We start from the raw sequence: 24,350 nt of genomic DNA, 5'->3' as shown, positions 1-24,350 counted from the left end.
TTTCATTGTATACTTATAAATTTCAGAGAAAAATACTGTAAGGTATTTTAGCTATAGAAAAAAGTTGTCATGAGCAAAACAGTGATGGACAAGTCTGAGGAAAAGAAATCATTCTTAACCACTGAAATCTTTAGAGAATTTATGCTGTTTTACTATATAGTGTAGAGCTAAATTGTTAGATGACAGGCATGGCCAATGTTTAAAATTCTAAATTTAACCTTCTATAACTCATCAAAGTAGTTTCTATTTTATGCACTGATCAGTTTTACTGTTGGTGGTGGTCTTGGGAATGTCATCCCCTTGCAAAGGTGGCTATTGCCTAGCTGCCATGCTAAGGCACACATCAAAGATGTTATTTTAGAGCTGTTAACATAGTTCTGCAAACTGTTGAGCAGACGATCTGTATAATAGAATTAACTTGACATGCTTGGGACTTCCAGAGTGAAATTCCAGATTGAAACTGAGACTGTCATTTACATCACATCAGAGACAGTGCAAGAAAATAATCACAAAGAAAAAAGGAGCAGACAGACTGCATTACAGGCATTTTATGCTGTCTGCTTCTATTTTAGAGCAAATGTGCATCATAGGTAGAAATATCCAAAAAGGAGAGGGATGTACACAATATATTATTTCAATTTAATTCTAATTTTCTTTTGATGAGGAAAAAGCAAATCCAGACCAATAGGCTCAGCTTATCAAATTATTATCTTTCATGTTCCATTGCTCAGAGTTTAATGTATAGGAAATAAGCACAAGATTTTTCTTCTGTAAATTATGTATTTCTGGAACTATCTAAAAATACATGGTTGCAGAAGATGTATAGGAGACTTGCCTGCTAGCAGCTTAAAGGATGACCTCCTTTCAAATATCTGCAGCTCATAAGCTCTCCTACATATCTAGCAACTGATTTAGCAAACTTTCTGCCTGTAATTTCTACTAGGAGAACTTCCCAGTCTCTGGTTTCAGTACCTGATTTATGGATTTCAGTACATCTGCAAGCTTCTTTTTAAGTTAATACCATAGGTAGGTAAGCTTTTTTTTTTTTTTTAAAGCAATTAAACATATCTATCCAAATGTTCTCACTTTTACTATTAGTATCTGTATAATCATGTCAATATAATTAATAATTGTGTCTTTGCATTTATAGAATACTGTATTTTTTTTACTGTTGTACCACATAGAGTAGCTTATTAAAACTGAGAGTTGGACATTAGCTAGACATGAAATGAGGCTATAAGTTACAGTTCACAAAAGACAGCAAAATACTGATTTTTTTTTTTTAATTCATCCTTGATTAAAGGGGAAATAGGATGAAATAGCTACCACCAAATACTAGTTCTGCACAGACTCCCCATGTGGACAGGTTACATTCACATCCTAGCTTGTTCCAAAATAGATTCCCTCTGCAGACAAGTCCTTAGCTCATCTGACAGGAATGATGTTTCATAAACGTATGTATGCATATCTTAATTAAGGTTACACGTCGCTGGAGCTGACAGGAATGTCAGGCTCTTTAGATTCCCAGAAATACTCTAAGCCTGACAGATATGAAACTGGCATTGGCTAAGTGCGCTCAGATAATTTCTCACAAAAGATGAGTCATTCCTCTTCCTGTATGAGTTAGTAGCATCCCCATAATCTGTATCCAAATTTTCCCTTCTTCTGTGAGATTTTTTGTTTTTGTCTCACAATTCAAAGACAGAGCTGTGTATTATACCATATTACAAATGCTTTTAAGTGCAAGGGTATGCCATATTTTTGAGACAAACATACCATTTCATCAAATGAGTATTTCCTGTCAAATGAGTATTTAGAAAAACTCACTAAGGGCTTGAGTGTTGTCATGGATGTATATTGAGATGCAAATATATCTCTTGGAAGAAATTTAGTGATCATTTTTGGGGCAGAGACACAACATCTATCAGAGTATGATCAAATCTTAAAAAATATAAAGAAGGGAAAGAAGATTTGTTCTGGTCCTTCTGAGTGCTTCATTTCAGTTAGATCTACCCATACCTTTAAACAGCTGATGCTGCCATTGTGCAGTGCTATAGTTACTCTGGTATAGTGAACAGTGATATGATTTTTAAATATAAAACTGGCATTCTGATAAAAGCCCTAGTGTGGAAGCAATTTTATGGGAAAGATATACTTTAAACATGTATAGTTATCAGCACAAATAAGCTTTACATCGGTGTGTCCATAAAATAAGTATTGTTTAGCTATACCAGTAGCATGTTAGTATCTAAACCCACTTTTCTTCCTGCACTTTGGTTCAGCTGGTCATTCAGGTCAGGCCTACACTACAAAGTTTTGCCAGCATAGCTGTGTTGCTTACTTTTATTTAATAGTTGATTGCCATTGATTTCCTTTAATCTTTCATTCATATCAATCCTTTTCTTTGCATTCAGTTGCCAATAAAAGTCTTTTGTGTAAAAGACCCTGGAATACTGAGACCTGCCTATTGGAGCAGGAGTGGGTACTAATGAGCTCAGCAAAGGCAATGGACTTGTGCCTCATGGGAGACTGTCAGAAAAATTAAATGGACTATGTATGTGGTTTTAGGCACAGGCAAAATGTGATTGTGGCCCTCGTACGGTACTGAGGTAAAGCTTTTGAAGACTACAGCTAGGGCTGAGAAGGAAAATATCTGAAAGGTACCAAGCCCTCTGGTACTAATGATAATGAGTATAATTTTCAGAATACTTGGAAGATAATCACAGAAATTGGGTATTTGTCTTGGTCTCAGCAATGGTTGCAAATTAGGGAATTTTGTAACAGTTCAGTTGCTTCAGTACAGAGTACAGTTTATTGTTGACTAGTCTAACGCAAGCTTTATGCCAATATGAATTTTAGTTAAGGAGATTATTACTGGATATTGGTCCGGTACAGGTATAATACATATGTTTTTTGCTATAGTTTATTCTCCGTTAATTTGAAGTGGTACAGAATCTGAGTGAACAAGCCAGAAATGAAAACAGGTATAAACAAATAGCTCAAAAAAAAAAAAGAATTTGTTTTAAAAATACAGCATGGAATTCTTCCTCAGCTTATATACATTAACCTGATCCATCAGCTACAAAGGGCTAAACCAAACAAAGTGTGAAAGAACAATTCTTTTAGTGTTTTTAGTTTTGGTATTTTAGTAAAATAAGGGAGTAAGTATGGGCTAGGTTCTGCATTTCTTTCGATCTAGCCTGTAATTAGTGATATGCTTCCCCCTCCCCCCATTGCAATCATTAGATTAGTGTGGGTATAGGGATATTCAAGTAATAGGGTGAAATGCATTAATACAGGGATTTATCTCCTATTAGGTGGTCAAGTTATATGTTAATGATGCATTGCATCTTTAGCATCTCCTGATTTGTTTCCAGCCTAATATATCAGGCTGTAAGATGTCTCTTATTGGTTCGATTGTATTTGGGATCTGTATACAATTATGATTACCCATCTTCAAGAAAGGCAAATTCAAACTGGAACTGTACAGGTAAATGGAGAGCAAATCTTAGAAGTGGAGCATGGCCTGTGTAGCCTAAAAGATGCAGGCTGAATGATGACATATTTACTCTCTGCGAGTATACTGAGATGAGATAAAAATCAGAGAGAGAATAAAAACAGTGAAGGCATATGGACATAGAAGCATAATCCAGTCATTAATTCATTTTGGGCAGCACAGAAGAAGCTATTTATTTAAAAGAAAAATATGGTTCTGAAACAGCTTTCTGAATAGTTGAGTTGCCTGACTTGTTTTAAGGTGGAACTGGATGCATTTGTGAGTAGGACTATCTGATGCCACAGTCTGAGGGTAACAGCTAACTGAATTGGCTCAAAAACTTCATTCCAGAATTGTATTAGAAAGGTGAAAGTTTATTGCTTACTTCAATTTTAAATCTGTCCCTGAACTTTAAGCCTGTTTAAAGTTTCATTTGCCACTTTGGTAGTGCCTGAACGGATGCCAACTTGTAAATAGACTAGTTAATTTGAAACCATGGTCATTCAATCCTTGCCAATTCAAAAAGCAACTATTTATCACTATTAGAAAAGTGAGATTCTCAGTTTTTCAGCGGTTTGGAGTTTGTAGTATTATAGGACTCATGAGCAACTAGAATTAGATTTGTCTCTTCCAGCATCTAATAATACTCTGTGGCACGGGTCCAGGCTCATCCGGACAAGACCTAGTCCTTGGACTAGTGCAATTTTCACTCCTATCTGGGGCGTGTTGTCAGTTCAGTTGTTTAAGATTTATCTGAGACAAAATAAAATTGCTGCTCTGAAGATGAGCTGCAACTGCTTTGTGCCAAACAGGAGGTACCAAGCGGTTGTGCAGCTGGCTTAACAGTAACAGTAGCATCATGGTGTAGGCATGGTGCAGAGCTCACATAATGACTCCTACACACTTACTTACACTTCGGCTACCAGAAGAGAGGGTGTTGGCAGGTAAAGAAGGTGTGGATGTATCATAGCAATTTTGGGCTATTATCTTGCCCTGCTGAGGCCCTCCACAGTTAGCCTGCTGCTGTGGTGCTGTGTTAATGACTGCCAGAAGACATGCATTTAACACTCAGACAATAACGCTAAACTGTGCCTGTTCTTTGCTAAGCTTTATGGTCTATAAATACATGAAGCAATGAAAGTGATTGAATTCCCTATTTATTTCCAGCATAATATATCAAGCCGTAAGATGTCTCTTATTGTTCTGATCTTATTTGGGGTCTATATATAATTACAATTACCCATGTTCAAGAAAAGCAAATTCAAATTGGATCTGTACAGGAAAATGGAGAGCAAATCTTAGAAGTGGAGCATGGCCTGTGTAGCCTAAAAAATGCAGGGATCCAAGGAATTCAACCTACACAGAGAGCCTGAAGAAGATTTAACTAAGTTCGAGTGAATGGACATGCTCTTTGGTTTGATCCCAAATGCTGAGACTGGAACATTGGCTTGTTGCTTCAGGAATTGTTGGCTGATGTGGCAGAGTGAGCCACACTTAGTTGGATAAGCAGTTACTACCATGGTCCCGTGGGGGAATAGAGGTGCACAGGTCTGGTGTGAAAGCTGTAAGGAAACCACCTTGTCTTTGTTTCTACCATGTTCAAAAAGCAGGAATTTCTGTACATTTTTGTGAATGAGCAGTATCACTTCAAAGAACTTCTTAACCTATCATTTTTTCCATTAGATGAAAGCTGAATTTTGACTGACTGGACAGACTGAAGGGCAATGATGGTGCTAAAAGAAAGAGAGTTGCCAGGGAGAAAACTTGTAAGGTGATATTCTCAGTAAACCAAAATAGAACTGATACAGAGGTGCTGGAAGCAGTGAGAAGTGACCAAAAGATATTAAAGGAAGTCCAAAAAATGAGACATAAGAGCTGGAGATTTTACAAAATGAATTAAGATAACATCTGGAGGTCTCTCAGAAAGGACTGGGAGATGACTTGTCATAGGAGATAAAACCTTTGTTAGAGATGCAGTTAAAAGTGTCAGAGCAAATGTAGAAGTCAAATCGCAGAGCAAGACAGATTGATGAGGTGCTCAGTGACCTCACTGTCATGATCCAGAAAGTTTTCCAGGAAATAGAGGAGACATGGAAATACTGGCCAACTTGGAAATTGCTGAGATAAGCTGCAGTGAGTAGTGAAGGAACTAAATAACTAGCTCACAGAGAAAGAAAAGGATTTCAGGCCATAATGGGAACTAGCTTTCTGGGTGAGATTTTGGAACATCCAAGGGACGTAGATAAGAAGGGATATTTTCCATCCTACTCCTGTTTTACACCCTGTTCATAATCTCCATAAGGCAGAGAGAAGAAACTGGATTACCTCAGTGTAAATGATATTATCTTTGAGGAGAAAACTCTTTGATTATTTGACTCTAATGGACAAAAAGAGGGATTTCAGACAGCTTAAGTGACCCACCTCTGAGGATGCTGCAGAATTTACCTGCAAGAAAAGAAATCTCATCATCCAAACCTTAAATGAATCCATAATATGCACCTCAGAACTAGCCATCAATCTCAGTTGGGCAGGGGACACTTGAGCACTAGAAAGAAAGAGAAAAAAGAAATTTCAGCTGAACCGTTAAAGATATGAGATGATTTGTTCCTGACATAGCAAAAGCCCTTGAGGTGTTCTAGAGTAGATTGGTAGTGGGCCAATTTCTTGTTCATTGTAATTTAAGGCTAAAGATGAAAAACTCTGGCAGAAGAGAAAACAACTGCTAGTAAGAATACTAAGGAGACTGCCTTGCCTGTATGAATACTGATGTGGTCCTGCCTGAGTGAATCTGGCAATCAGTATTTGTTAGCACTCATAGTAGCAGAGTAATTTATAAAATAGTTGGAAGTTTACCCAGAAGGAATCCAAAATGTTATAACAGTATCTCAGGTTCTGTGGACTAAATTCTTCATTATGCTTGGGGTTCTGAATGATAAACTTTTAATTCTAAACACCCTCCTAGCACTTTCCTCAAACCAGTAGAGTAACAAAAGGACACGAATCGACTAACCACTGTTTCTGTTGATGGTTTGCACAACTGTCAGTAGCATGCCAGGACACACTTCCTTACACAAATCCACTCCCCATTTCTGAGAGCAACGGAGAACTAGAACTAGCTAACAAAAAACTTGGGTAATTCAGGTATTGAGGACAGCAACAGAGATACCTAAGAACGTTGCGTTACTGGCAAAGAGCTGGAGCTAAAAGCCTTGCTAGGTCACCTCTGTCTCTTACCGAGCAACCTAGGTGCAAGAATATCAGGCTTCTCTAGTAATCAGATTTTAAAAAGAGCTTGTTAGCCTGGGTGCAGTGCTGGGTCTGAGCTCACTGCATGCATTGGCACTACACTGCCTCTGATGTGTAAAGCTTTTTTAAACAGCCTGGAGCCCTGAGGAGCAAGCTGATTTGGAATGTGACAAGAAATTAGCTTGGGCCAAGCGAGGCTTAGCAGTTCTCATTCAACGTTTGCACTTTTGGGTGCAGGTTAACCCAGAAAACCTTCTCAGTTCAGTTTTTATCTGGGGGAAGGCTGAATGCAGCTTTTACTTCTCCAAGGAGACCATGATGTTAGGTCACATGAGGAGGTGCTGAAAGCTTGGATCTGTTCTGGTGACTCAGAGAAGGAAGTAACAGTAAGGGGGAGGAGGCTGGAAGGTGTTGCAGGATGCGAGCCCCCCCTCTTCACTGTGTATAAGGTCAAAGCTGAAATCACCTTCGAGCACGTGAGATCATGCAGCAGCTAAAACTGCCTGCACAAGTTCTGTGTGAGACCATTACCACAAATGGTTTACACAGTCAAAAATATGCCTGTAGGGTGGCTTTTACAGTTTCAAAGCTAGCAGTAACATTTAATGATTTGTGAAACTATATATGTAGTTTATACACTAGCATTTCAGCTTTCCAGAGGTTTTGTAAATGACAAAATGAGTCAGAGCATTACTTAAAGACTAAACCAGTTAGCAAAATATAGACTAGAATTGCTAGGCAGAGGAGGAAACTACATTATGGGGGAGCAGGCACTAGGAAGCAATTGTGGGCTGCTTTCAAGTTAATGCATGGACTAGCCATCCTTTCTAAAAGCTAAATGGAAGAGACAGTCAAACTACTTTATTGAATAAGCTAAAAACTCAGAAGTCTCTGCCCAGGATCCTGTGACATGAATGCGTGTGTGGGAGGAAATGGCACTTAGAATTAACTTGAGAAGAAGACAACAGACTTGAGACAAACTAGTTGCAGCTGTGGTTCTCTATGGGTAGCTCAGACACAGAAGGTAACCAGAAATCAGAGGGAGTTAAAAAAAAAAAAAAAAAGTTTAGAAGCAGTCATGAGCGTGAATGTCTACTTCATTGCTTGGACATTCCAGATTAATGTGTCCCCTCCTTTCTACCCAATGTTTAAAATGACTGTCTTTTTTATGCTTGAATTTTAAAAGTCTTTATATTTTCAGGATTTCTTCCTCATATAATGAAGTAGAATTAATTTGGATATGTTTGAGAAAATGTCTGTAGGGAACCATACATATTACTGAAAACTAAGTAAATGAAAGCAAATCTATAGCTGTAGGTATGATTTAAGGTTGAAATAAAAAATCAGGAGAATCCAGATAAGCTTTTGCAATATTAACTTAGCCACCCTGCAAAATGTATATATTTTGTAGAAGACATTAATAATACAGAAAATATTTCTGAAGGTTTGTTTCCATTTCAGAGTAAATATTTACATAATACATTTACCAAGTGTAACAATAGAAATGTACAATGTTACTTAGCCCTTTGGGAACAAACTTTGCTTCTGGGAAGTGCTGACCAGTCATTCCTTCCATTTTACATTTAAACTGTCTGTGCATCAACGTGTTCAAAAAAAAAACAACAAATCCCCCCCTATCTCCTTTCCACTCCCATGAGCAACCTATAGGTACGTGTGTCAGAGATTTTAAATTCTATGTATGTCACTGCTGTGTCTTTATTTTTCTTTACAGAGCAAATGTTTTAGCCGCATATACAGACTTTAGCTAAGATCAAGGTCCTGTAGTGCTAGATGCTGCACAAATGTATCATAGTAATCCTTTCCCTGAAGAGTTTACAACCCAGAGAGAAAACAAGAAGAGATGTGGAAAGGAGGATATAACACATTTACTTGTATTTTATATATGTATTAGTGGAATACCGAAGTAGAGTATTTGGCAAGTGTTCTGCTGCATCCACAGTGTACTACAGTTTTATTTCTTCATTTGTTAATCTTGAAATGTGGTTTGGTTCAGAGGGAGCTGAGCTAAACTGAATGACAAAGGAGGATTTAGATTTTGTTTATCTTCCAAAGGAAGAGGAGGGATGGACACATGGCTGTGCAGGGCAATATCCGGAAACTCAGAGGAAGAATGTCAACCGTTTACCGTTCTACTGGATTCACCCCAACGCTATTTCCACTTCTTGGCCCGCTCTAAGAGAGGTTCTTTTATCATCATGGTAAAAATCATTACGATATCTCAGCATGTGGCTGTCAGTGGGAATACATCGAAAGCTTTTAGAGTCTCAAGCTGTTGTCCACAGTGAACAGGCAAGTTGCGCTGTGTTGACTCACTCTTTCTTTCCTGTTACTTTTCCCTAAAAATACATGAAGTGATTTTTAATATAACTTTTGCATGCAGTCAAGGGCTGTAATTACAAGAATGATGTTACACAACTGCAAAAGGGAATGAGAAGCCCAGCATTTACAAATGAGGAGGGAGAGGGACACATCCAGGGAAGGAGTCCCTTAAAATGCAGTTTGCATATTAAAAAAGTGTCAGAGAATGCTTGCTCTGGGTGCCTAATAGCGCCTGGAGTTGAAAATGCCTACATTGCTTGCCTCTGAGCTCACAATACAGCTGGCATGATATCAAATATCCCCAAGGGTATTAGCAGTGGGATTTTAGTAAAAGCCTCTCTGTTTAATAGCCAATGCTGTTTTTAAACAAAAACTTGTCCAGCACTAAGCAGAGGGGATGAACCTAACAAAACCCCAGTTGTACAAGTCTTACTTATTTCAGTATGCATGTGTCTTTGCAGAGCAAAGAACAAATAGTAGGTTTTGTATCAGACAGAGATAGTTCACCTCTTTCACCTTACTATTTCAATTAGTTTTTCAGTTTAGTGGTCTGGGTTTTCAATTTTTTGTCTCCTTTTTCTTCTCTTAATCATTTCACTTTTAGCTTTTGGCCCTCCCCTTTCTCTTCATGCCTGGAGTGCAGACCTAACCTCTAAAAGCTTTGAGGAAATATATATCCATCAAGTCTTTTCACCTTGACCCCTTCCTGGCTGTTGCCGGAAGTGCAGTTCTGCGTGGCACCCGTAGGTTCCCACCTGTCCTTATAGTTACCATAGAAACTGGCCATAGGCTGCATAAAGCCACCAATGAGGCAAGTAGGACTTTTAGCTCCTAAAATAGAATAATAAATGTAGGACTGAGAGCAAATCTTGCTCTAATTGTCCAGGACACACAGCCAACAAAGTACGAATTCCAACAGTGCTGTAGACTAACATTCGACAATATGTACATTATTCAAGGAAATGCACAGATTGCTCCAGCCCAGCAGCTCTTTTCACACTGCCACCACAGGTCACTGTGCTTCCAGACTGACCTGCAACTGGACAAGCAGCTGAGGAAGCTCATAAAGCTGTTGTGGTAGAAAAAACCTTAGAGTCACAAGAGCTGCAAACAGAAAGTTGTAGGATGCTTTGCTCTTTCTTCAGTAGGGGAAATTTTTGCTCTCCTTTGCATCTGCATTGGCTTGTGCAACGGAATTCTTTGGCGTGGTACACAGGATCAAATCCAGCTTGCTTCAGTTCTGAGACAAAATCCAAGTTTTTCTTTGGAAAAAGGTGATAGCAGTTTTTCTGCAGCTTTAGTGTTTGGGTTAATGTTTTCACCTGCATAATGTGAATGTCAAACACAAGAATTCTGCTCTTGCAGCATTTTCTACAGTTGCTGGAAATGATTACAGAAAGCACGGGTTGATGAAGATGTGGGCCTGGCAAAGCTGCAGTCTATAAAACCTGCAGCTGGTGAATGTCACAGAAGCTCATCTGACATCCAAGCTCAGCTTGGGCAATCCAATTTGTTTCTGAGCGTGGGTGGGATTTTGGGTGGGATTGAAGTGACACCACTACATACCCAGAATGCTGAGGATCTGGAAGCTTGACTCCTTTCTTTTTTTGTCTCCTGTCTTGTTCCCAGATTTCAATTTCTCTAGTGGTAAGATGCTACTAGGAAAAGGCCCATTTTGCTGGATTTACCAGAGCCTGAATTTGGTAAGTGTCAACATTTAACAGAAGACAGATTTAGTTATCCAGAACTTTGGGGATGTTTATTTAGGAGAAAGGTTAATAAACAAAATGATCGATGAACTTCACTGATTTCCTGATGAAAGGTAATGAAGGGCTTTGATGAAAGGCTCATGCATGAGATACAGAAAGCAGTCCTAATTATTATTCTGGGTGTATTTACACGTTGTATGTTACAGGTAGACATGAGTAAGCCCTGCCTGTTCTCTAAGCCAACTAGAAGTTACGTGACTGTACCACGATGGTCTCAAGCTGAAGCTTATACATTGCAATTTCAGGAGGGTTTATTAGTTCAGGGCTGGTGTGATATTACTGCAACCACATGGCTTTGGCCAGTGTAGAATATGGGCAGAACTGCCGAGACTGCTGATTTGTCTCATTGTCAGTCTGTAATACTGTTTTTTCTGAGATGGACAGCTGTTCAGTAGCAACTGGAGTAGGAACACTGCTCTCTCAGTTCCCGTAAGCTGCTGAACAGTTGTCAAAGGGAAGCCAAATCCTATAACCTGCTTCTCTGGATTTCACTTGAATCATGAACAATATTATATCCAATTACCAGGCCTTTGCAACTGTTGATGGTATATCCCAGTCCCATTTATAGTAATACTAATTTGGAATTATGCATTGATTTCATCACAGTTACTTTTCATCTAAATGTGTTGTAAATGAGATGAAACTGATTCCCCCCCCGGCCCCCCCACTAACTACTATTCAACCTTGCTAACATCTTCAACATTGTTATATTTGTGTAGCCTCCATGGTATAATTCAGTGGATCTTATTCAACTTCCTTGTGCCTAATAAAACTTAGTAGTAGTTGCATTTGCCAGGATAGTTTTATTTTCTTATGGAATTATGATGTTTTTAAACATAATAATTCAAAAAGATTTATTACTTTTTTTTGCTTTTGTCTGATTTGTAAGATTGTGGAATTTAACTTGAAAGAGAAGTTTCTTAGCTGCCAAGTGGAAAAATACCTCCAGTTTATTAACAAAGGAAAATATGTTAAAATATGGGCAGATGAGATTAGTCTGGAGCCATATTTATATTGGCAGTATGTGTTCACTTATCCAACTCCTAATGAAAACAACATCCAGAATGAACTAAATTCAGCTGGTTATGTAGATTATGCTATTTAAGTGGTTTTATTTTCTGAAAAGTGTGTGCTTGTGTCTTAGACAGAATTAAACATATTTTTGTTTACTAAATACAACTCCAGACCCAGTACTTTTTATCAGACATTCCATAGTTCATAAGGGAATCTCAGATTCTCATTTCTAGTAATGTTTGTGTGATGAGAGGACATCAACAAGCCTGGTGATTCTTCCATTCATACGCATGGTTGAATATAGAGGATATAACTAGAATCTAAGAATTACTAAGAATATATCCATGGTACACAGCATTCATTGTTCTGCTTCTTGCAATAGCTGATGGAATCTGCTTCCAAAGGACCAAGCTCACTAAAATAACATTTGATAGAAAGAGATGGATATTCTTCACTGAATCCAGCTTTTAATTGGCTCCTGTCAAGAGACATTTGGATTGACAGCACAGGTAGATAAATACACATACTACTCTTGTTAACAAAATATACTTAGCAGTTAGCATAAAGAGAACTTAAGAATTCCAGAGCATTTTATCTGTGATAAAAGCCCCTTTGGAGAGAAGAATTATAATATGTGATGTGTTTATATTATATGGTGTGAAAGTTTGGAACTTCTCATGAATCACAGTTGTAATATAATACTTTTATTTATAATATCCTCTTCTCTGAAAAAAAGAACATCACTTCTTTGGCTTTTCTCCATTGTTTAGAAAACTTAATACTCCATTTCAGTAAGTGGTGCAACATGCCACCTTTTTCAACTGACAGCATATCCTGGATATTGTGCAATTGTTTTTAGCATCTTGTGGCAATATGAAGTGCAAATCTGGGACCATTTTTATCAATAGGCTTTGCTTATTTTTAACTGGAAAAATTATTCTGGTGATAGAGTAGATTTTTCTTTTTACATCTGCAGAAGTCCCTGTATTATGTATATGTACTGTACTTAGAACAGGAGGATTTAGTCCTGGAATTGGACTTCTAGATGCTACTGAAATAGATATAAACAGGAAACATGCATGAAGAACTAGAGGACAGTGTTGGAAATGCGGTTGTGTCAGTTTTCATGCTGAAGTTACCTCAGCCAGACCAGTGCCTCCTTTTCTCCAGACAAACACAATATGTGCAATTTGTGCATGTAATAATCCTGTTGGTAACTGCAGCTTCAGCATCACAACTTGCTGCTTGCCTAGTGATTGTAAATAGGAAAATAAAATGAATCAACACATCTTACAGCAGATTGGAAGACTAATGCAAGCAGACTGAGGTTGCAGCCACAGAAAGAATTCTGGTGGAAAACTATGGTTAGATATTCACATGACAGTCTTGAAAAATGAAACAGATGCAAAATTTGCAGCAGGATGTAGAAGGAAATGCTAGGGTAAGGAGAATCACCTCTTGGGAATACTCCCAACAGAAAGATATCTGGTCTAGGATTAGAAATCTGGACTATTTCATCTGAATCATTTTAAAACATTTGTAATTTATCCTCTCAGTGATCTTCAGCTTCCTGGTGCATTGTTTCTTTTATGAAAGACTCATTTTTCCTCTGAGTATCTCCCATGATGCTTTTTTTTGGTTAAAATATAGTTCTCTCACACTGCTACATTGTCTTTAACCAGCATCTATGCTGTCCATATAGTGTAATTCACAGTGTAGGTAGATTTCAGAGTCTAAGTTATCACATATGGGTCTTTGGAATGTATGTAAATCAGAAATAGGAGCACAGCATTATCAAAGCACTGTTTCATGTTGCTTTGGCCACATAATTTCTTTGCATTGTAAATACATATTTAATACTTTGTTTTTAATATTTAGATTTTTATTTAAAAATATACTTATAAAAATATAATTACATCTATTGACATGATTCTTTCTACAAGTTTCATGAAATGCTCTTCACTAGAAAACTTTCCTTCATGTCTAATGGCTCTCACTCATATTGTACTTTAAGTCTGGGACTTCTGGCTTAATCCACACCAAAGTTCGTCTTTTCTCTGTGCTCTAGTATTTTAGCAGACTGCTTCTCCGTTAATTTCTTGTCATATGGAGATGCCTGTGGGAGTCCTCTGAATTTTCTTTAGAGATGCAAAATACCTCTATTTTTGCTGGCTTGCTCTCCTTGCACGATTTCGTATTACAGCAGTTTCTCTCTAACCTCAGACAGGAATATTTGACTTCATGTAATTCAAATAGGGATGATAACAGGAAAAGAGAGGAGCAGAGGCTTACAGTTTTTCCTCAGTGAACTCTGCTCCAGAAATGATTAGAGGAGCAGAGGCCTCTGTAGATCAAGTACAGTATTGGCACAGCACACCGGGCCGCTGTCAGTCCTGATTTCACCTCAGTATCCTGAATTAAAATGACTAATACATTACCTACACATAAAGAGTATTATGTATGAAGGGTTTCATTACTGATTTTAACTTGCATCAGCTTTTAAAATATATTTTTTGCATGTAATTCTGAAATATATGTTGATGCAGCGTGCTTTCTCCATGTGAGTAGATTGCAGTGCTATTCTGTATGGATATGTTTAATTTCAGAGCTGTGGTAGGTTGGAACTATTATTTGTAATTTTTGTTTTTTTGTGAAAGTACTGAAATGGGAAAGCTCTCTCTGCTGCATCATGTTCGCAATGGTGAAATGGGCAGAGTTCAGTTGTACTGCATATCATCTGAGAAAATTGGGGAAATACGCCATCTACAGTTACCACTGTTGTATATTTTAACCTCTTTTCTACAAAGCTGATGTTGAAAACCATATAAAAAAACCTCTGTAATGATGAAGGAGAGTAAATATTTTTAACCTCACATATATCACCATTTTTCATATATGCTGGCTTAATGTAAAAAAAAAATTCTATTGGGAATTGTACCCAAGTTTTCAATTCTATTACTGTATTTGAGGTTTTTCTATAATGCAGATTGGGGCTAAATTTACTGCCTGCCTAGCCAGCTGTGGTCACATGGAAATCTGCATCAGTTTTACACAAATGCTCTTTCTGGATGAAAGATGTTACTAGAAGGGGTGAGGTGTGTTTAAATAGAAGACTCCAAACCTTAACGTGACCTCAGTGAACACAACCCTAATGGAAGGTCTAGGCCAATGGAAACGATAGCTGTGCCTGATTGCCTGTTTGGAGATAACCGCTTACACCTGCTCTTCATTTTCCTGCAGTGGGAAATACCTGCAGTATCATCTCCCACCTGAATGCACGTGTCAACGGAGAAAATTGCGGGTTTGTTCTCCTTCCCCCGCTCCTCTTCGCCACGTTTCAAAGGGATGTCCCCAAAGGAGGTATCCGATAGCCTCAGGAAACGGCCTGGGCTCTCCAGCGGGAAGCCTGGCGCAGATAAACAGGCCGTGTAGCTGCTGCTCGGGTCTGACCAGAAAGGGGGTACATCTGAACGCAGAGCCGCACGTCGAGAGCAAATGATGAGGCCGATCATGGGCAGCAGTTTGGCAATCGGTTCTACTTAAGAAGACAGTGTTAAAAACTATTCGCAGCTGCTCACAGAGCTCAGTCACTGCATCTTCGGGGCACAAAGCTGTGTGATCAGCGCTTGTCACCTCGGAGTTTTCTGGAAACAAAGATGCAAATAGCGAAACAATTTAATAACAGCTTTAACAATTTAACAGTTTCAATAATAGAAAAGGATTTGCTTATTCAGGGGACTGGTTTTTCTGAGGATTGTTGGAGGCAGGCTTCACTGCCTGTTCTGGAGGTGCTGTTTATCTCCCAAAAGTTTGTGCTGTCTCCCTGCCTCTCCTACACACTTTCCTTAGGAGATGGGTACTTTAGCTGGGGGGGTTCCCACTACCCCCCTACCAACCAGTAGTAATTAATGAAGACATAGAATCAGACGAGACCTATGGAAGTAAACTGAATGAGACCATTCAAAGTGCCATCGTTATGTAGATTTCGGGTTTATTATGACTCCCTGTGCCTGAGAGGAGGCCGGATGGCAGCAGCCACCGCTGCAGGGTGCACGTGAAACAGAACTTCGCGCCAGGGCAAGTATAATTTTAAACGATGGGGGAAAGAAATGGGGTGAAAAAACTGCTTCCCGAAAGCCCTTCGCTTCCATTCGGGGGCCGCCGCAGGCCGCCGCTGCCATGGCGACGGGAGGGCCGGGCGTGGCGCGGCCGTTGGGGGCGTGGCGCGGCCGTTGGGGGCGTGGCGCGGCCGGTTTCTGGGGCGGGGCGCCGCGCCGCGTCGCGTCCATGGCGACGGGCGGCAGCGGCAGGTGCTGGAGGCGGCGGGGATATGTATGACCGTGCCGTGCGGGCGCTGAGCCTGCCCGCGGGCTGCACGGGGCCCTTCGTGGGGCCCAGCTCCTACCGCGTGGGGCTGGAAACGCGGCGAAGGGCAGGTAAGGGTGGGGGCCGCCTCGCAGCCGCCCTGCCTCGGTGCTCCGGGGCGGCCCCAGCCATCGGACGGGAGCCTCCTCCCCCGCCTTGGTGGGCAGTCGTTAGGGGCAGCTGTTTTCCTCATACCGTGTGCCCTCTCTGCGAAAGTAGCCGTGAGGAAGTGCTGTGGTTACCGGTGCTGTATGTAAGGGCGCGTTAACAGCGCCTGAAGCGTTCGCGCCTCCCTCAGGATAGCGGCTTGGGCTGTGCCTACTCTAGGTCGTGCGGAGGGGGCTGGCGCTGCGTTGGTGCCGGTGTTTTTGTTTGCCTGGAGATCACTTTGCTTTGCGTAGAAGGTATTAAAAGCTTTCCTTTCACTAAATTGCACTCTGCGAAGTACGTGTGCCCTTTGCCTTTTTGAGTAGGAAGATAACAGGAACCTTTCTTTAAGAGTAAGAGTTGTTTTGGAAGCTTCAGCACAGCCTTAAGTTAAACAAATGTGAATTCCAAATAAAAGTTAGTATACAATGAGGTTTTAGTATGTTTTACTATAAATGCTTTTATTTTCTCATAACAACTTAGAAGTTTTTTCTACTTTTCATTATTTTTTAAAAGACTATGTAATTTAAGACACACATTATATGATCGTATGAAGCAAGTTAAATTTTTCCATCCTCACGGAACTTGAGAATGATTTGGAAACTTCTCAATGACTCAACACTCCCATTTGTAGCACATACACTTTTCATTTTGGCCTCATTAACTTCCTTTTTTTTCCCTGCAAGGTTCTATGTATCTATTTCTAAAATACTACTAAAAGGATATTTATATAGGTCTCTTCTCTGTCCTCAGATCTGCAACTACTGGGAGATAGGATGACTTTGTGTTTTTTTTATACCCGTTTAGAACAGGCTAGTTAGAAAGCTGTTCCAAAAATGCAGAATTCTTTATGTTGTCTGATAACAGTGGAGATTAAAGAAACAGTTTATAAGAATAAAACATTTAAGTTCAGAAGAGTCATATTTGCAGTTAGGTGAAAAGCTTTCTGCCTAAAACCAATTAAAAGGTTTTATCCCTTTTGTGATGATTTGACTAAGGAAAATAGGAGCAATGGGAAAAAGCATGTGAAACAATGTGGTGTATTGTTTTCTTTTGCTTCTACCTTGACACTGCTATAGTTTAGAAGTAAAGTCACAAGTAGATTGAAAACTTCTCTAATGAGTCTGAAGACAGCAACATATTCAAGTATAGGAGAACTTTAGTTGATAAAATTACAGTTGGGCATTGCTTCATTCAGAGAAGCAGATTTAGTCTTTTTTTTTTTTAAATTTGTGTATATTGATCCAACCCTCTCTACCTAAACAATAATGACATTAGAGTACATGATCATAACGTTCTCTTCTTAGTTTAAGATTATATTTAAGTTTCAGAACAATTTTAGATAGAAACAATAGTGAAGGGGAGAGATGGAGGTTAGAAGATGTTGGTAAAAGAAGAAAGATGTGTGTATTAAAATTCTGAATAGAATAGACGACAAATTAAAGGAAGACACATGGAAGAGAATTTCAGGTGACCAAGCTGTAGGAGAGATGGTTCCTTCACTAACAGCAGCCTGACTGCTAAAGGAAATGATGAAGTTTGAAGTGTTGCATAGATCTTTCTATAAAAACAAAACCCTAATGAAGGGCATAGTTAGTCAATATAATAGGGTGTATATTGGAATGATGAAATTATACATCCATAGATGTAGTTCCTGAAGTGTTCCCCTGTACATCCTCTCTTATCAGAGAGCTTTATGTTCAAAAAGAGAAAAGAAAGGGAGAAAAGGGGAAGAAAGAAAAGAAGGGGGGAAAAAAAAGAGAAAAAGACATCTTTCTAATTCAGCCAATTAAAAAAAAATCTTTAACAAATGGTTGGATTCTTCTGTGACTGCAGAAGAAATCATGTATCTTTCAGACCCCAAACTTTCAGCTTATACTGCTGTGCCAGGGGCTTGAAGGCTTTTAGGTCTGCAGGGGCTTTAATCAACTTTACATTTTTGAGTGGTTACTTTGTGTGTAAGATGTCCTGAGCAGCAGTATTTTGCTTTTCAAGCTTTTTTTTGTCCTTATGCTTTTAAGCATGTCTTACTGTATGTATATATGAACCAAATGTTTCAATTATTGGATAATAATAATTTGATGTCCAAAAGGCCTTTTCCAGTGCATTTAAAAATTTTTTTTTTTTTTCAGATGGCTATGCTCCATTTCTTTCCTTGACAAGTCGAGATTTGACATTTATTGCTCAAAATACAGATGATACTATTCCAGGACCAGGACACTATAATATTGCCAGAATGCAGGTAAAATTGCAATAATTGCATGAAGACAGATAAGGTTTGAAACATTACTCCAGGATGGTAGCAATCAGCGGTACTGTTATAACAAATTTGATTGGAATAATCTCTTTTTACAAGTTGGTTAACAATGGAAAAAAAAAAACATAGGAAGATGCCATTTCTATGATTATTATTTAGTTTCATTTATCCCATCTGTGTTTCCCCTAGTTTCTTCTATTCTCCTTAGTAAGATACTTTTGATGTAGCCCCTGAAGCTGAGTGCTTCCTGGTGTTTAAATGTTTTGCCTTACTCTTTTTAGATAGTTGTTGCATTTCCTAAACAATTTATTTTTTATTACTTATTCCAAGTTATAGCTCATGCTATAGCTAAACATATCTCTGTAGCCTAATGAACTAATGAGAACAATTTCTAAAGAACTAAGATTTGCATATTCATTTTGTTAAGTACTTATCTCTGAAAGAGAAAAATGAATTTGGTTGATGTTGAGAGTGAAGATACAGATCTTCCCAAGACAGGCAAATTTTTACTGCTTCAATTTGCTCATATATTGACAAAATAAAATAACAGTAATAAAAAGGAGAACTTGTAATTTAAACAAATAACATCATTTTTCATATATTAGGTGTCTTTGACTAGTGTTGTGTTTATAGAACTAGAAATATAACAAGATTTTACAGCTCTAGGATTGTGTCTGGCTCCTTAATCCATGTGTAAGAGAGAGCAGGAGTTTGGCAAGCTTTATGGCTGAGGTGTGCGTGCTGCCCGTCAGATTGTATAACCCAACCCAATCCTGAGACTCTGTTACTTAAACTAAACATAGGAGCAAAACTGACGTGTGCGAAAGGTCATGGAGTTTGGCATGGTATATCCTCTTGTTAGTGAAGTTGTAAAAACATCAAATAAAGATAGGGCAGAGGTTAATAAAACTCGGGTAGAAAATAAATAGGTAGTGGAACCAAATGTATTCTTTTTTTTTTTCTTTTTTTTTTGTAGATCTTAAAAATCTAAGAAACAGGAAAAGGGAACGGGAATGCTTGGTGTTAAAAAGATACTGACATAAAATAACATAAAAAGTATATCAGAAATTTCATGGAAAGAAAACAATCACTTAGACTTTGTAATGTCAGCATACAAATTCTATAAGAGAGACAGACATTTAGTTTGTTGTTTCTAAAACAAAACAAACTCCAAAACCCACACAAACAACCCCTGCCTAAGCCCCTTTAAAGTCAAATCATACAACTAAGTTAATTGTGTTAGCTATTGTATTTAGCTATTATAAACTGAATTGAAATTCTGTGCCTCAATAGCAAAAGTGTAGTGCTAGACTGGTAAGGATGGTCATGCGCTAAGTAAGATCAAGAAGACTGTGATGGCAAAAAATAGAGTTATGGGGAAGATTGTGGTTACCCCTGTGTGTGTTGGGTAGAGGGCTCATCAGGTTTGGCAGTGTGCCAAGAGTGGCTTTTTAGAATCAATAAATTTTTCAAGGACTTTAGAACGGGAGAGCTGTTTTTGACCTGAGCAGTATGTTTTGCATGTCACTACTGACTAGCTAGAATGCAAGTAACCATAAAGTACATAAGTTTAGCATCCTTGAAAGGACTGCTGGTGTTGTGGCTAGGGAATAGGAAGCAGGGGTCAGGTGAAAAACACATCTGTATTGGACATGAATCTTGTGAAATCTGTGGAGAGAACTGTAAGTCCTCCTCGCTCCTTCCTCCTTGCACCAAAAAAATGCTGCTGTTGCAGTTCTGTTCTCCTTTGAATGGAGGAGTTTGATCTTCCTAATGATTTCTTGGGTACTTTAGGCAGCACAGGAATTCTTATTTATTTATTTATTTATTTATTTATTTTTTTGGATCCTTTCCTCTCTGCTAGCAAAACTAATTGAATGTGTGGGAAAGTGTCCCTCACTACTGGAAGATGAGCAGTGATGCTGTCTGCCTGAGGCAGTGTTTGTTCTTATTACTCCCAAAGAAGAGCAATCTTTATAACTGGAAATGGAATCCATATTTAGATGTATAATGAAGTCCGTATGGCAAGAAGAACAAAGTAAACTCAGCTTTTTAAACTTTAAGATATAAGGTAAAATTTACAGTTTGTTCATAGAATGAGAGCAAAGCATGTATTATCAATACCAACAGTCATGAAATATATAAAACAATGCAGCTAGTGAGGGGATTAGAACTATCTAAATCATGGGGCTAATTAACAATGAAAAAGCCTTTATTAAAGTTGCATAATATGTAATGTAGTGTACTTATTTTTATTTTTATTTTTTTTAACTGCACAATCATTTAAGACAGGCTGACTGCTATATACACCCCTAAGTGGGAAAACACGATAATACCACTGCATTCAATCTTGTACTGGAATGATGAAATGACAGTCGTGGTACAGCGTGTCATAAAGTCTCTTCACTGCTCCTCCTTGTTTATCATCTTCTTGAATCTTCCTCCAGCTTAAATTATAATGGAAAAAGATTAAATAACTCACTAAGTAGCAACCTATATATGTTAACCTTTACTGTTTTCAGACATAATAGTTTGAAGTTAATGATGTAAATGTAAAGTAGTTTTATCTTTGTTGGCACTTTAATTTGATTATTGGTTGCTCATTGTGGAAGTTCTGGATCACTGTTCTCTTTTATGAGAGGATAGTGGTGAGAAGAATATGCTACAAAGAGTGACAGATGACTAGCTTTGCAGGGCAGCATCTTTTCTTCCTATTTCAACTGAGATGGGTCATGTTATGTACTTCCGTTAATTTAGTGTTGTACTACATTGTTTTCTGTCATGCCTGTCATACTACTGTGTAAATAATGGAATGTGTTATGTTGTGACATAAAGGTGGTTTAAAAAAAAAAAAGCAAAAAAAAAAAGCAAGCTGTACCTGACATTTTGCATCTATTAAAACTACTTATTTTTAAAGTATTCAGGAAATGCATTTTCAATGGTTGACAGTTGCAGTAGCGGCACTAATGATGTTCTTTGGAATTCTCCCAAAGTTTTCATTCCAGTTTGTGTCTTAGGTACCATTTAGAGTAAAAAGTCAAGTACTTCACTCTTGTTTTCTAATTAATTTTCTTGGTTGATAATTACACTTTTCATGTACAACTTACCGCAGGCTATATCCATTGTTTTAAGAATGGCTATGGAGCTGATATGTAAAACCATGTAAAGTGTCCAGTAGGTATCAAAAAATTAATGCTGTAGCTTTTTAGTTGTTAATGGAACACAGTCTATCAGTTCTAGTTTGATATACTTGAAGTATAGAAGTTTTGTGCATGTAGCTCAATTAAAACTAAAATGTTTAGGTCAAAATGTTTGAACAATGGGCAAGCGCATCTTTTGTTCTCTGTGTGTGGGTGTATATATGTAAGTTTGGAACCTAGTGTTCCAAGGCCTTGATCAATGACAGGGTCTTTACCATTATACAGCAACTTTTTTTTTTTTTGAACAGTTTTAACCATTGTTTTACTTTATTGGAAATCTTTGGGATACCTACTATAATTTAACAGAATTTTAGAAACAGTAATATATTGGAGGATACAGAGGAGAAACAAGAATTTTTAGCCTCTTTATCTGTGTGAAGACTTTTTCTGATTGAAATCAAGTAAAACAACTTTGAGAAAGGTAATAATTTTCTACAGTGGTTTGATATAAACGGCCACAGATTTTTGTTTTTTACAGCTGCATCTAGGTGTCAGAATTTTTTAATAAAGTTATCAGGTTCATAGTTGATTTTTTGCTAATGTTTTTCTGTGTTTTTTTTTAAAAATATATTTTAGAACACTATGAAAGGTGGCAAGAGTCTGCAAAATAAAGAGAAGCGCTTCAAAGAGATCAGCACATTTACTCCAGGACCTGGCAGCTATAACCATGCTCCTACAATGGAGTTGGCTACTAACAGCAAAAAGCAGCAACATTCTAAAGAGCGTAGTCAGCTGGTGTGCTAATTCTAAAAGCCTGTGTAATGTTAATTCCCTTTTTAAATAAATGATCACAAGTGTACAGTACTATATTCGATAAAGTTTTATTTTTACTAATATTCTGAAAAGCTAAGCTCAGCCTTGCCAAGTGCAAAAATGATTGAACACTTGAACATTTATGCTTGTGTTCATAATATGAAAAACCTACTTTTTCATATTATGAAAAACCTGCTTTTTTCAAGTTTTTGAAGTTATTGAAATGCTTTATATGTCATCTTTAACGTCACAGATCCGAAGAAAAATCTAGCCATTAATGCTAATCTATAAAAGAGCTACTGAGCTTGGTGGAGAAACAGATTTTTGGAATTTGGTTTGCGGTAGCTATGGAAACTAAATAAAAGTAGCTGAGGTTTTTCACATTACTAAATGATAGATAGGGCCAACATACTGATACCTTCTAGTTGTTACAAACACCTTAGGTGTTCTGGAGTGGGATGGAGAAGCCAGGAGGTAAACGTTGCATTTTTTGGTTGACTTAGAGGGAGTATGATTAACTCTATTAGCCATGACCTCAAATAGTTTCACAATGTAATTGGTTTATGCTGTGTAATGTGTGACAATGCAACACGGGTACCCTAAACTGATGTTGTTTATCTGCGGATGTGACATTATCATGTTATCACTGCTGTGGGATTACCTATTGGTTCTAGAGTATTCTGAGATCTTACACCTCATACCATAAAGTGAAAAATAAGCGGTTTTGTATAGCGTAGGGCTTTCATTTGCTTCAGGGATACTAATCTTCAGTTTATTCACTGTTTGTTAATTTGTCGTTAATCTACTTTAAAGCATATATAATGTGTGCATATGTATTTTATTTATATATAATTTTTCCTTCCCAGAGAGCTGCAGATGCTATAAAAATCTGCAGAAAGGTGGATGGTCCCTCTATTCCTTCTCCATGTCAGGCTTTTGGATATGAGGAAGCTGAGGATGGCACTCTTATATAACAATACTCACCTCAGAGAGACATAACGTTAGGCCCAGCTTATTATCGACCACTATTTGTAAGTAACTTTTAATGACTGTCATATCATTGAAGATAATAAAATAATGTTAATTTTTTTTGAAGTTGTCCTGTTATGTTCTCTCCCAGAATAAAAAAAGAACTGGTACCACTATATTCCTGGCTATAAAAAGGGATGCTCCGAAGGATATGGATACAAGTCTAACCAAGTCTCGAGTAGTACCTGCTTCTCTATTTATTTTGGCTAAAAGACTAGAAAAAACCTGTAGCTTTGAAAGAGAGCTACTGCTGCTTTTTCTGCTTGGACAGAAAGAGAATGCAATAGCGGACAATAATTCTGCAAGCAGTACTAAAGAGGCTTAGTGTGTAGAGGTTGAACTGAAATGACTTTTATAAGCTGGATAAACCCTTTCTGTGGTGACTAGTCTTGTAAAAGATTTTAACCTTTCTGTTTAAGTTCTGTTCTTTTCTCTTGTTAAGATAGTTTTTTTTTTTTCTGTAAGTAGCAAGACTTTACTTCCTCAGTAGATATACAGGCTGACTGAAACAAAATCTGAGACCTGAACTACCTTATTTATTAAATGAATGGATGCCTAGTGATATCCAGTTAGACATTAAGACTAGTGTTCATGCTGATAATTTTGGCAAAAAAATGTTTGGGCTTATATTCAAAGATTACAGAATACTTTTTTTAACTTCTCAAGTTCAAGGTAATTGAGTCCAGGATTTCTGAACATTTCTCCTCATTCCTGTTTTTGTTACTGAATGTTAG

The 24,350-nt window shown here is 37.9% G+C and overlaps 1 protein-coding gene across 1 annotated transcript in view; it reads left to right on the top strand.

The window, feature by feature from the left end:
* Positions 1–15,961: 15,961 nt before the first annotated feature.
* STPG2 (sperm tail PG-rich repeat containing 2) overlaps positions 15,962–24,350 on the top strand; it is an 87,764-nt gene continuing 79,375 nt past the window's right edge. Inside the window, 3 exon segments of the mRNA XM_067297016.1 lie at positions 15,962–16,301; positions 18,510–18,619; positions 23,454–23,618. Of these exon segments, the coding sequence (XP_067153117.1) occupies positions 15,962–16,301; positions 18,510–18,619; positions 23,454–23,618 (615 nt within the window).

This window comes from Apteryx mantelli, chromosome 5 (genome assembly GCF_036417845.1).
Source record: "Apteryx mantelli isolate bAptMan1 chromosome 5, bAptMan1.hap1, whole genome shotgun sequence".
NCBI classification, from domain to species: domain Eukaryota; kingdom Metazoa; phylum Chordata; class Aves; order Apterygiformes; family Apterygidae; genus Apteryx; species Apteryx mantelli.
The sequence above is the reverse complement of the archived record's forward strand: the minus strand, read 5'-3'. Positions and strand labels throughout refer to the sequence as shown.